This window comes from Eretmochelys imbricata, chromosome 8 (assembly GCF_965152235.1).
Source record: "Eretmochelys imbricata isolate rEreImb1 chromosome 8, rEreImb1.hap1, whole genome shotgun sequence".
Taxonomy (NCBI): domain Eukaryota; kingdom Metazoa; phylum Chordata; order Testudines; family Cheloniidae; genus Eretmochelys; species Eretmochelys imbricata.
In genome coordinates, this window is record NC_135579.1 from 4,506,205 (window position 1) to 4,520,539 (window position 14,335).

Consider the following 14,335-nt stretch of genomic DNA (forward strand, 5'->3'; position numbering starts at 1 on the left):
GACAGCGTGCGAGCGGCGCTTTGCGGCAGCGCCTGGTAACGCTGCCCGCGGGCGGGTGAAGTGAGGGCGGCTGAGGCCGGCCGCGCTGCCGGGGGAGATGGCGGCCGAGCGGGTGCTGCCCGCCTCCCCCAACTGGTACTGCAGCCGCTGCTGCGACACCTGCGGGGCCGGCCGCCTCTTCGGCTTCGGGGCCAGGAACAGCGTCTACCTGCTGGAGATCGGCGCCGCGCCCGCCTTCCACGGTAGCTTCTGCCCCTCGCGGGGCGGGGACCCCCGTTCCCCTCCCCCCCTCGGGGGGTCACCCGCCTCCGCCCTCACCCGGCGGTGTGGGGTCCGCACCCGCCTGCCCCGGGGTCTGAGACCGAGAGCCTGGGGCACCTCAGCCCGGGGCCGCGTGGGGGGCGCGGGGGACCCCCGGCCCTGGGGCCAGTGAGCTCGCAGTGATCCCCTTCATGGACCTTGCCCCACACCCCGGCCTCTCACTGCGGCTCTGGCCCTGGCCGCGCACCCCCTTCGTCCCTCTCTCTGGAGAGCCCGGGGCACGTGGGAGACGGGGTGGCTGTGCAGATGCACGCACCCTGAGGGCTTATCTGCACTTCAAACGCAGTCGGGTGTGAGACTAAAGGGCAGGCGGTGTTTCTGCCCAGCTCTCTATGTGGACACACTTGTTCCAGAGTAACTTGTTCCTGTTCAGCTTAATCCAGGTTTATTCCAGAGCGAGAGGGGCCACACGTGGAGTTACTCAGGAAGGGTCCCAACTCATGGGGTGCTAGAGCCCAGGCCGAGCCCAGACGTCTATACCGCAATTAAATTGTCCCACAGCCCCAGCCCCACAAGCCCGAATCAGCTGGCCCGGGCCAGAGAATGGTTTTTAATTCATGTAGGCTTTCAAAGCACATTGGATGTCACCTGGGCTTGAGAAACCTGCCCACATCTGAGCTCGCCAACAAATTTGGTATCTGTTGTGGTGTTCTCATAATCATCCTGCTTTAAACAGCTTTCGCAGCAGTAATCAGTGGATGTTGCAAAGAATGATGTTTTGACTTCTGTGACATTTAGAAGCTATATCGAAAATATTGTTGTCTAAATTTAGAAGAACAGTTGTGTTTCTGAAGCTGGAATTTGTTTTGTTTATGTCTTCTGCTTTTGCAATCCTAGGGGAACTCGTAGGCCATACTGAAAGGGTTTCTGGTTTCACGTTTTGTCGCTATCCTGGTCAGAGCAACTTCTGCGCCAGCAGCTCTGACGATGGAACTGTGAAAATCTGGGATACGCAGACGCTGACTGTCGTGACTGAGCATACGCTGCATCAGGTATAGTAGCCTATCCCCGTGCCTGTGGAAAAACTCTAAAACAAGGTTCCAGAATCTTTTCTTTTCTTAGGCAAAGACAAAGTTGCACCAGTTTCTCAATGCCTGTCAGACAGCTAGAAACCAGAAGAGGTCCATGGACCAGTTTGGAAACAGAAACTGTAGAATAGAACTTTGAAAGCTGCATTTGTTTAGAAACTCGTTTAAATACCAGCATTTGCCTTTCCTACTGGAAGCAGTAAAGAGCTGTATGTTTTGGTGTGTTTGTAACTGTACTTCAGTTTGTGAAATAACCTGAAATCAAAATCAGGAGGTCTCTCTAATTCTGATTTCTAGGTAGATTTTCAAAAAAATGTATATATTGTAGTAAGATTCCAGGATTGTCACTTTGTGTGTCACACTGAAGCCTAGAATGTCTGATGAGTCAGTGTGAAGTAATGAAACTGCTACAAGCATGTTTGAAAGCACTTTTGGTTTATAATTTCACCTGGTTTAATTATCACTGGGATTTGCAGTCTGTTATCCAGTATTTAAGTTCTTGGCCATTTTGACTTTACAAATTACACCTGTGCAGTAAGGCATGTATCTATCCCATGCCAAGAATCCATGCCAAGAATCCTAGATATCAGAGGTCACTCAACCACCCTTACTCTACAGTTAGTTTGCACAGAATCATAGAAGTGTCTGGTTGGGAGGGACCTTGAGAGGTCATCAGGTCTAGCTCCTTGCACTTAGGCAGGACTAAGTAAACCTAGACCATCACTGTTAAATGTTTGTCGGTCCTGGTCTTAAACCCTTACAGTGAGGGGTATTCCACAACTTCTCTGGGAAGCCTATTCCAGAACTTAACTACCCTTACAGTTTGAAAGTTTTTTCCCTTGCTGCAGATTAAGCCATTCCATTAACGTAAGACAAGAAGTATATGGAAAACAGTTGATCACCATCCTCTTTATAGCAGTCCTTAACATATTTGAAGAGTGTTATCCGGTCTCCTCTCAATCATCTTTTATCATGAATAAATATGCCTGGTTTTGGTTTACTCCCCTACCTTTCCTCATAGGTCTGGTGTTCTAAACCTTTTATCATTTTTGTTGCTCTCCTGTGGACTTTCTCCAGTTTGTCTACACCTCTTCTAAGGGTGGCGCCCAGAATTGAACACGGTACTCCAGCTGAGGTACTCACCGTTGATCAGTAAAGCAGGACAATTGTCTGTCGTGTCTCTTATATACAGCACTTCTGTTAATACCCAGAAGGATGTTAGCCTTTTTTCACACCTTTTTCATATTGTTGACTCGTATTCAACTTGCGGTGCACATTGATCCGTGCCGCCCGCCCCCCCCCCCCCTCAAGATGGTGAGTACCTTTCCAGCAGTACTACCACCTAGCCAGTTATCCCCCATTTTGTAGTTGTGCATTTGATTTTTCCTTCCTAATCCTAAGTGAAATACTTCACACTTGTTTTTATTGAATTTCCTCTTGTTGATTTCAAACCAGTTCTCTAAATTGTCATAGTTGTTTTGAATTCTAATCCTATCCTCCAAAGTGCTTGCAACCCCTGCCAGCTTGGTGTAATATATATAATAAACATGTTTTCCACTTCATTATCCGAGTTATTAATGAAAATTTTGAATAGTACCAGACCCAAAACTGACCCCTGCGAGACTCCATTAGATATAGCCTTCCAGGTTGACAGCGAACCATTGATAACTTTTCTTTGAGTATGAAAGAACTCTTCTTTCTTTCAACCACTTGTACACCCACCTTATAGTAATTTCATGCGAGAGTTTCATTGGTTGTATGAAGGAGACTGCATATATGGTGGATTTCTTGGCCCGACTGCCACATCAGCATGACATCAGGCTTTCACCTGCTAGTAAGTTTATATATATTGCATCCTTGACTTCACAGAGGCCACAGTGAAGTGGTTCTCATATTGTGATTATACAATCGTAGGACTGGAAGGGAAGTCATCTAGTCCAGTCCCCTGCACTCATGGCAGGACTAAGTATTATCTAGACCATCCCTGACAGGTGTTTATCTAACCTGCTCTTAAAAATCTCCAGTGATGGAGATACCACAATCTCTCTGGGCAATTTATTCCAGGGCTTAACCACCCTTACAGTTAGGAACCTTTTCCTAATGTCCAACCTAAACCGTCTTTGCTGCAATTTAAGCCCATTTCTTCTTGTCCTATCCTCAGAGGTTAAAGGAAAACATTCTTTCTTCCTCCTTATAGCAGCCTTTTATGTACTTGAAAACTGTTATCGTGACCCCCCTCAGTCTTCTCTTCTCCAGACTAAACAAACCCAATTTTTGCAGTCTTCCCTCATAGGCACTGTTCCCTCTAAGCTGTGTGCGTGTGCGCGAGCACACGGATCCTAAACCCCGTGCACACGGCGAAACACCGCACGCACAACAATTTGCACAGAAGAAATGTTTTCCACATACGGCCTGTCAAAAATTTGCACAGAAGAAATTTTTTGCGAACACAGCCTGTCAAAAATTAGAGGGAACATTGCTCAGAGGTCATGTTTTCTAGACCTTTAATCATTTTTGTTGCTTTTCTCTGGACTTTCTTCAATTTGTCCACATCTTTCCTGAAATGTGGCACCCAGAACCGCATACAATACTCCAGTTGAGGCCTAACTGTGGAGCAGAGTGGAAGAATTACTTTTGGTGTCTTACTTACAACACTCCTGCTAATACATCCCAGAATGATGTTTGCTTTTTTTTTTGCAACAGTGTTACACTGTTGACTCATATTTAGCTTGCGATCCACTGTGACCCCTCAGATCCTTTACTGCAGTACTCCTTCCTAGGCAGTCATTTCTCATTTTGTATGTGTGCGATTGATTGTTCCTTCCTAAGTGGAGTACTTTGCATTTGTCCTTATTGAATTTCATTCTGACCATTTCTCCAGCTTGTCCAGATCATTTTGAATTTTAATCCTATCATCCAAAGCATTTTAAACCCCTCCCAGCTTGGTATTGTCTGCAGACTTTATAAGTGTACTCTCTATGCCATTATCTAAATCATTGATGAAGATATTGAACAGAACTAGACCCAGAACTGATCGCTGCAGGACCCCACTCAATATGTCCTTCCAGTTTGATCCATGGAGTCTTTCCTGGCCATCTAGCGAACAAAACACTTGTGAACCAAACAGTGGGGCTATAGGGGAGGTGGCCCCATGAAAGGATCATCCTCTCACAGTGTTGTCTACAATAGTTGATGTCAGTGGTTTTCAACCTTTTTTTCATTTGTGGACCCCTAAACATTTTCAAATGAATGTATGCACCCTTTTGGAAATCTTAGACATAGTCTGTGGACTCCGAGGGATCTGCGGACCAGAGGTTGAAAACTCTGGTCTACTGCTTCTGCTACCTTCTAGCTGCTTAAACAGACTTATCCATGTGCTTCCTGCTATTGTGTGTTTGTAAATTATTCCTTTAGACAAAGGGCCTAAAGACAAGGCTTCAGTAGGCACCCTTGATCAGTCTGCATTCTATTTTTTCAGAATACAATCTCAGCCTTGCATTGGTCATCCCACGTGAAAGATTTGGTTGTGTCCGGTGATGAAAAAGGCACAGTCATTTGTTACTGGTATAACAGAAATGACAGCCAGCAGTTCTTCCCAGAGCCTAGAACTATATTCTGTCTAGCTTGTTCCCCGCATCATGAGAACTTGGTGGCCATCGGGTAAGTACTAGTTACATTGTGTCTCCCTTTTATTTTGCAAGGTAGATATTGTGTGTTTTGCCTGTAGTACAATTTTAAGCTTATTCTCTCAGAAGTTTCAGTAGTTTGGGGATTTGGCCAGTACACCTTAAAGGATTTTTTTTTTTTGTTCTAGTTGTTTAAGTATTTTATTGACCTGGTATATGACATAGTGGCTTCTAACAACCCGAAATGACATTTACGGTATGTCTACACAGCAAGCGAGATCCTGCGGCAGTGATTCTCAGACCACAGGTCTACAGACTCGGGCTCACGCTATGGGGCGAAAAATAGCCGTGTGGATGTTCGGGCTTGGGCTGGAACTTGGCCTCTGAAGTCTACGGGGATGGGTGGGCTGTAATAAACTAACTGAAGAAATTATTAACTAAGAAAAGAAATGAGTTATTTACAAGGTTAAAACGGGAAACATACACACACACACAAAGGAGTTAGTGTTAGATTTAAAAAGGTAATATAAGCGTCTATAATAAGCAACTCTATATGTCCTTTAGGGGTGACCCATGCCAAGCAGCATGAAGATCTCTTGCTTTTGTTTAGGAATCTTTGCCTCTCAGAGTCCAGACAGCATAAAGGCCCAGTTTCTCCTTGTAAGGGATTTTTAATAATCCCTTGTAATTAATTTTAATGATTAATTATTTATTTAATTAATTTTTAATTAATTTGTAATTTTTAATAATCCCTTTAAGGGATTTTTTAATCCCTGTTCACTCTAGAATCCAAGCTGATGATGAGTTCATGCATAGGCCTCTCCTTCCTGCAGGGAATGAGGCATGCAATCAACAAACTCTCAGTCTTTTGACGCTACACACATTCTTATATCACTAATATCTGTTTTAACTACACTAACCCACAGGCAAGCCAGACTGGTTTCCAGCTGTGCATTTGTCAGTGTTCAGTGATGCTCTGAGCCTTGGCATGAGCTGGCACCTGGTCTGCCAGTGCCTCAGCACTGTCAGCCCTGGGGGCTAGATCCTCATTTGGTGTAGCTCCTTTGAAATTAGTGGAGCTGTGCTGATTTACACCAGCTAAGAGTCTGCCCTGTGTGTTTATTCGAGAATCCAAGTATTTCTCCGTGAATTTAAATATTTGTCTTTAGCTATAAAGATGGTATGGTGGTTATAATCGACATCAGCAGGAAAAGAGAAGTTGTTCATAGACTGAGAGGCCACGATGATGAAATTCACTCTCTGGCATGGTGCCCTGTGCCTGGCGAAGAAGTGTTACGCAGTCGGCAAGAAGAGCTTCAAGGTAAATAAACGGTTAGGTGCTTTCAAAGTATCTTGTAGTTCATATGGCTATCCAGCTAGTAGCCAGATAAGTTCCTTATTTCATTAATAAAAATACACTAGTGTTAGGGAAAAAGGGTTTCCCTCCCTTCTAGGGTTGGGAGGGTAGCCTTTCCTGGACTTCTGTATTAGCCAAACAAACACAGAGTCAGGACTCTTAGATAAAATGAGGCACTTTAATGCTAGCAAGTACGACAGCTGAAGGGCTCACCAATTCCTACACAGAGGAATATGGCAAAGCCCAGAACAAAGAACATGGTAGAGCTTTTATAGCTTGGTTCAACATACTTTGTGATATCTCTTCCAGTTCAAACTGGTCAACCCCTGTTGGTCTGAGTCCTGAGGTATGAACATGGAGGCCCATCTGTATAAGGAATTCTTTCCCCAAACGGGGAGTACAGGTTACACATAGTTCAAATTCTTTCTACTCATAAACATAGGGAAAGGACAGATAAGCATAGAAAAAAGACAGAAGCCTAGCTGTACATGATTATAGGGTTGTTTTCTGGTTCTTTTCTTTATCACTAGCTGATCAAAGGCAGCCAAAGAGTTAAAAATAAAATTTATCTGACACAGGGCAATGTAATTGCAGTTGTTAATATTTACAGCGCTGTATGTTTTTCATATGCTTTGCTATCATTTCAACACCATTTAACGTTCCCCTTGGAAGAAGGCGAGGTTCTAAATGGAGAGCTTATGCAGGAGGCAGCTGTAACGAAAGGCTGTTACCTGGCGTCAGGAAGCAAAGATCAGACCATCCGAATCTGGAGCTGTGCTAGAGGCAGGGGTAAGTCCAATGGACATTTCTAGAGGAAATAATGCCAGTGCATGTGGCATGATAAGTCCACTCTCTGTCTGCTAGCCTGCTAGTTCAGCAATGTGATGATGATTCATTTGTATGTTAATAGTGTCTAGATGCTCAAATGTGATCAGGGCCCCATTGTGCTGTAATATGCTCTGCCCCTACTGTACTAAATCCCAGGCTTTGTTGTCAGTCTAGATACTTAGTTTCCTAGGCCACCCAGGGCTGGAGTAAGTGGCTGAAGGGGCACCCTCCTCCACCTCACAAAACGTGTTTTACTGAAAGTAAAGAAATCCTGACCAGTTTTGGGGAATGGTGGCTCTGACCATCATTCGAGGGATTCCAGGAATTGAATCTAGAATGCAGAGGACTCCACTCTGAGGAACTCTCACAGTACATTGTAGATTTTAAAAGCAGGGGGACAGGCACTGACATACTGGGAAATTGTTAAAAATCAGTTGAAAGGACACATGGGGATGCACTTGGGGCTTTAGTCTGAGGCTTCGTGTTAGCAAGGCCTGGCAGCCTCTCAGAGGACTGCCTTGTGCTCAGTGGCCAGATTCTAATTAATCTCTTGATTCTGTAGGGGTGATGACCCTGAAGTTGCCCACTCTGAAGAGAAGAAGTGGAGGTGTTGACCCAGCTATTAAAGAGCGCATTTGGCTAACTGTTCACTGGCCCTGTGGCCATCCCACAGAGATTGTATCCAGCTGCTTTGGGTGAGCAGGTTTTACCAGCTTGGACACGTTTTACAGCTTTGGACATTTTAGTTGCTAGCCAAGAAAGCATTGAGTAGGAAACCCTGCCTCCTGCGTGCTGGGGAAGAAGTGATATTGGAACTAGTGTGGGGACAGGATTTTGGCCTTATCATGTGGGTTAACCTTTATAAGACTGGTTTCAGAGTAGCAGCCGTGTTAGTCTGTATTCGCAAAAAGAAAAGGAGTACTGTAGCACCTTAGAGACTAACAAATTTATTTGAGCATACATATTGGACACTACGGTGCTAATAAGCAATGGTCACATAACACCACCCTATACCGGAAACCTACTGACCGCTATTCCGACCTACATGCCTCCAGCTTTCATCCAGACCACACCACATGATCCATTGTCTACAGCCAAGCTCTACGATACAACCGCATTTGCTCCAACCCCTCAGACAGAGACAAACACCTACAAGATCTCTATCAAGCATTCTTACAACTACGATACCCACCGGCTGAAGTGAAGAAACAGATTGACAGAGCCAGAAGTCACCTACTACAGGACAGGCCCAACAAAGAAAATAACAGAACGCCACTAGCCATCACCTCCAGCCCCCAACTAAAACCTCTCAAATGCATCATCAAGGATCTACATCCTATCCTGAAGGACAACCCATCACTCTCACAGATCTTGGGAGACTGGCCAGTCCTTGCTTACAGACAACCCCCCAACCTGAAGCAAATACTCACCAGCAACCACACACCACACAACAGAACCACTAACCCAGGAACCTATCCTTGCAACAAAGCTCGTTGCCAACTGTGTCCACATATCTATTCAGGAGACACCATCATAGGGCCTAATCACATCAGCCACACTATCAGAGGCTCGTTCACATGCACATCTACCAATGTGACATATGCCATCATGTGCCAGCAATGCCCCTTTGCCATGTACATTGGTCAGACTGGACAGCCTCTACGTAAAGGAATAAATGGACACAAATCAGACATCAAGAATTATAACATTCAAAAACCAATCGGAGAACACTTGAATCTCTTTGGTCACTCGATTACAGACGTAAAAGTGGCAATTTTTCAACAAAAAAACTTCAAAAATGGACTCCAACGAGAGACTGCTGAATTGGAATTATTTTGCAAACTGGATACAATTAACTTAGGCTTGATTAAAGACTGGGAGTGGATGGGTCATTACACAAAGTAAAACTATTTCCCCATGTTTATTCCCCCCCGGCTGTTCCTCAGACGTTCTTGTCAACTGCTGGAAATGGCCCACCTTGATTATCACTACAAAAGGTTTACCCCTCACTCCCTGCTCTCCTGCTGGTAATAGCTCACCTTAATGACAGGTTTCAGAGTAGCAGCCGTGTTAGTCTGTATTCGCAAAAAGAAAAGGAGTACTTGTGGCACCTTAGAGACTAACAAATTTATTTGAGCATAAGCTTTCGTGAGCTACAGGTCACTTCATCGGATGCATTGAGTGGAAAATATAGTGAGGAGATTTATATACATAGAGAACATGAAACAGTGGGTGTTACCGTACACACTGTAAGGAGAGTGATCACTTAAGATGAGTTATTACCAGTAGAAGAGCGGGGGGGACGGGACCTTTTGTAGTGATAATCAAGATGGGCCATTTCCAGCAGTTGACAGTAACATCTGAGGAACGGTGGGGAGGGAAATAAACAAGGGGAAATAGTTTTACTTTGTGTAATGACCCATCCACTCCCAGTCTTTATTCAAGCCTAAGTTAATTGTATCCAGTTTGCAGATTAATTCGAATTCAGCAATCTCTCGTTGGAGTCTGTTTTTGAAGTTTTTTTGTTGAAGAATTGCCGAATTGCCACTTTTAGGTCTGTAATCGAGTGACCAAAGAGATTGAAGTGTTTTCTGACTGGTTTTTGAATGGTATAATTCTTGACATCTGATTTGTGTCCATTTATTCTTTTACGTAGAGACTGTCCAGTTTGACCAATGTACATGGCAGAGGGGCATTGCTGGCACATGGTGGCATATATCTCATTGGTAGAGGTGCAGGTGAACGAGCCTCTGATAGTGTGGCTGATGTGATTAGGCCCTATGATGGTGTCTCCTGAATAGATATGTGGGCACAGTTGGCAATGGGCTTTGCTGCAAGGATAGGTTCCTGGGTTAGTGGTTCTGTTGTGTGGTATGTGGTTGCTGGTGAATATTTGCTTCAGGTTAGGGGGCTGTCTGTAAGCAAGGACTGGCCTGTCTCCCAAGATTTGTGAGAGTGATGGGTCGTCCTTCAGGATAGGTTGTAGATCTTTGATGATGCGTTGGAGAGGTTTTAGTTGGGGGCTGAAAGTGACAGCTAGTGATGTTCTGTTATTTTCTTTGTTGGGCCTGTCCTGTAGTAGGTGACTTCTGGGTACTCTTCTGGCTCTGTCAATCTGTTTCTTCACTTCAGCAGGTGGGTACTGTAGTTGTAAGAATGCTTGTTAGAGATCTTGTAGGTGTTTGTCTCTGTCGGAGGGGTTGGAGTGATCACTCTCGTTACAGTGTGTATGGTAACACCCATTGTTTCATGTTCTCTATGTATATAAATCTCCCCACTGTATTTTCCACTGAATGCATCCAGTGAAGTGAGCTGTAGCTCACGAAAGCTTATGCTTAGATAAGTTTGTTAGTCTCTAAGGTGCCACTAGTACTCCTTTTCTTTTTATAAGATTGTAACTTCTGTGTTTCCTGGGACTTGTCCAAAGATCACTGCTAATGATACATGTTTGTCTATGAGATCTCTGAGGGAGAAAGCTGTGCGACTCACTCTAACTTTGGTTTGCCACAGGTCGGTGGGTGTACATATATGCGTAGAGCTATTTCTTGTGCAGAGGAAAATAAAGTGTGCACTTTCCTTTCACAGAGGTGAGCTGCTGCTGTGGGATTTGACCCAATCTGGGAAACGCAAATGGACGCTTCTGGGATCTTCTTCAGAAGGGCAAAATCACACAAGGATTGTGTTCAATTTATGTTCAGTGCAGGTGCACGGGAGAGAGCTACTTCTTTCCATTTCAATGGACAGGGATGTAAGAACCACTTGTCGTCATACAATAGCATAACAATATCTGAGACCGTTCGCTTCAGCTAAATCTGAATATCCCAAATTTTGCTCCTAAGAATTGGGTTGAGCTGGGGCAGGTTGTATGTATTTATGTTGTTGACTTACGAGCTCAGACTTTTATAACAATGAGGTTGATGAATCTCGCTCTCCCTCTGGGCTTGAGGGAGAAGTATTTAACAGTGGGACATGTCAATTTTTCTCTTTATATATACATTTCTCTCTTTGTTTTAACAAGACCCAGTTTCCTTGCTAAAATCACATATATTATCGCTGTAATATGTGGCTAGTAGAGACTAGATAATTTTAAAGTGCTGTCTTGACGGGTGCCTTTCTTAAAGGAGCTAAGAAGTCTGCAATTTTTGGAGAAGGGCCATGAGGATGAGTTAATTTATCCATATGGACTGCTCACCTTTAATGAATGGGCACTCTCTCACATGATACAGAGACGTCCCTATGTTGTGTACTCCTTAGAAGGGGGACCAGGCATCCTTGGTATAGTCTTAAATTTGACCCTTTCAGTATCTGTCTTGCTCAAGTTCTTTTTATTGCCATTGCATTACTAACTCATAGCCTTGGTGTTTCTTGTTTCCCAACTTTCTCCAGGTAAAGTGTTGGGACCTGATGACTTTAGATTGCTGCTGGACTCTGCCTTCTCTTGGGGGCTTTGTCTACAGTCTGGCCTTCTCCCCTGTGGACACAGGCTGCCTTGCGATAGGTGTTGGGGACAGCATGATCCGGGTGTGGAACACCTTGTCTCTGAGCAATACTTACGATGTGAAAACATTCTGGCAGGGCATCAAATCCAAGGTCACAGCTGTGAGTGCACTTCTAGTTCTCTTTTCTCTTGCATTTTGTTTCCTGCTGTTTGTTACAGTTCAGGGCAGTTGCACCTGTATTCTCCCTTTGTGGGCCAGCAAGGACACCCACTTTAAGCTTCCAGCTCCTAGCCATCACCTCTCTTGAGCAGAGACCCACATCTCACTTCCTCCTGATTAGGGATTTTAAGGCTGCATCGCTCCCTGCCTACACCGGGATATCCCCAGCAAGCTAGACAGCATAAAAAGGACAGTGTCTGTGCTTTTCTTGCTTTCCGAGGGCTGTGATCAGTGTGTTGCCTGCAGGTATAAGTTACCCCACAGCTCCTTCTAATCAAGCACATGTATTGGTACGGTAAAAACCATTCTATAGAAAACATATTGTAACAGTAAAAGGGCCTACACACTTGCTGGAAAGCTTATCAGAGGTCATCCCCAATTCCAACCTCAGGCTCCGGTAGGTTTTAGTCCATCAAAGCCCATAACTGGGTTTTCCCTGTGGTTATAAGTTCATCTATCTTAAATCCAGAACCAGAACAGAGATTGGGCAAATCAACCATTTCTTTATGCAGCTCGGGGCTTTTGATTTTGGCCTTCTGTAACAGCTAATCAGCAGATAACTACCCTCTTCTCTGGGCATAGCTTCAAAAGGCTGGGTTTTTGCATTTGCATTAACATCTCCCTGGGGATTCCCCATGAAATCTACTTCACACTTACTGTCCCAAAAGTCCATACTTGTCTGGCACGTTTTCAGTTTAGTCTTTTGAACTCTCAGGTTTTATATCTGTCATATCTCCCCACCCCGAGGGTTTACATACAATCCTGGCCCACAATAATACATAAACTTAATATAAAATGATCTTTCAAGTCTATTGCTGGAAATTGCCCATATCTGTCACACTTACTCATTTATCCCTCCCTTCTGGAAAATGTTTTATCCAGCTAATAGATACATAAAGGCAGTATATTGCCCAGGTTCTCACGTGTGGATTCATTTGCAAGCAGCATATTTCTTCGTGTCTAGAGACAGAATTCTAGACACTGATGCAGCTACAGGTGCCTGTGTGAGATGTAGGGAAAAATTGACAAAGGTCCATTTATATAGCATTGTATTTCTGGCCGTTTTTTCCCCATTGTCATCTTCTAACTCTGTCGCTAGGCTTTCCTTTCACAGCAGGGTGCCAAGGCATAGTTAACTGCGGTTATAGTTCAACCACAGCTTAGCAAGAGGTACCTGCTCTGTGGTGAGTGTTAGGGTCACTGATGGCAAGATAACTGTATATGTCTTCAGTAGAAACTGCTTTTGCCACTCTGAGCATTCTAATGCCTCTAGCTCTGTTTCTCCCAACCCACAATAAACGGAGAGGGAGCCTTGCATATTCTCAACAAGAGATCAGTTTAAGTATTAAGCTGGTGGGCCTGGTAGCAAGGGGTTGATCTATTAAGGATGGTGCTACCTCCCCAATTTCAAGATTTTCCTTTTTTTTTTCTAGATAATCCCTGGAAAAAATGCACTAGGGGATAGGAATTAGCCATATGCCTGTATGGTTGTTTGACCTTTTATTACTATTTTGTTTGCAGTTATCCTGGCATCCGACGAAAGAAGGCTGCTTAGCCTTTGGAACGGATGATGGAAAGGTTGGCATGTATGACACCTACTCCAGCAAGTAAGAAACTAGTTTTCAAGTTGATCGGTGTTTTGATGAGCAAATTATAGTTGCTACAATGATGGGAATAATGGAACTTTCTTAAACTCCTGGGCAGTTTGAAATGACACTTTAACTTCTTACTTATTGTGATGCTTCTAGTGATGATTTTTCCATTGCATGCATTCAATAGCATTAGATAAAGATAATAAGTATCACTGCGAAGGCTGAAACTCAGTCCTTTCCTACTCAATGTACATTGACTGTCTTCTCTGTTGCAGTGTCCTTAGCTTAGGCAAGCTATTGCTCAGAGTGTAGGATTAAATTACAAGTAGCTGTAGAGCATAGTTGGTTGGATTTGGGGTGTGTCCATCTTGCCAGTATCTACCGGCTGTGCCTAGTAGCTGCTGATGTAAGTTTGCTCCAATTGCCCAACCAAATATCACTTATGGGTGCAGACCAGGCATTGAAAATTTCAGCCAGAACTTTCCAGGGAACTAGGAGCATGTGCAAATGTGGCATACAAGAAAAGTCCTGCTATAATCTTAACTTTAGCAAGCAGTGTAGCTGAGGATGCAATTGTGAGGTGTGCTGCTGGTTGCATTTCTGCTTTTTGGCCTGTTGAACTGCTGCTTGTCCATTTTCACTCATGGCCATTGTGCTTTGAGCTTTCTCTGTATGTGAGATTTGTTTGGGGATGTTCACTACACCTCTCTGAAATCTGACTTATTTTGCTCTTCCCTGCTCCTCTCCCTGTCCAGCATCAAAAATAGGCCGCCTCAGATCTCCAGCACCTATCACAAGAAGACTGTGTACACGTTAGCCTGGGGCCCTCCGATTCCCCCTCTTTCTTTTGGTGAGTCTTGGAACCATACTATAGCAAACTGGAAGTCCTTTCACTTGTAGAGGATGTGGATGCTGTGGAGATGGC

General features: G+C 44.3%; 1 protein-coding gene across 1 annotated transcript in view; it reads left to right on the top strand.

Moving 5' to 3' along the window:
- Window positions 1–45: 45 nt before the first annotated feature.
- GEMIN5 (gem nuclear organelle associated protein 5) overlaps window positions 46–14,335 on the top strand; it is a 35,820-nt gene continuing 21,530 nt past the window's right edge. The window contains exons 1-10 of the mRNA XM_077823992.1: window positions 46–242; window positions 1,159–1,313; window positions 4,828–5,009; window positions 6,145–6,296; window positions 7,005–7,121; window positions 7,723–7,855; window positions 10,746–10,908; window positions 11,547–11,759; window positions 13,340–13,425; window positions 14,166–14,260. Of these exons, the coding sequence (XP_077680118.1) occupies window positions 98–242; window positions 1,159–1,313; window positions 4,828–5,009; window positions 6,145–6,296; window positions 7,005–7,121; window positions 7,723–7,855; window positions 10,746–10,908; window positions 11,547–11,759; window positions 13,340–13,425; window positions 14,166–14,260 (1,441 nt within the window). The 5' untranslated portion in view covers window positions 46–97. The remainder of the gene's footprint in view (window positions 243–1,158; window positions 1,314–4,827; window positions 5,010–6,144; window positions 6,297–7,004; window positions 7,122–7,722; window positions 7,856–10,745; window positions 10,909–11,546; window positions 11,760–13,339; window positions 13,426–14,165; window positions 14,261–14,335) is intronic.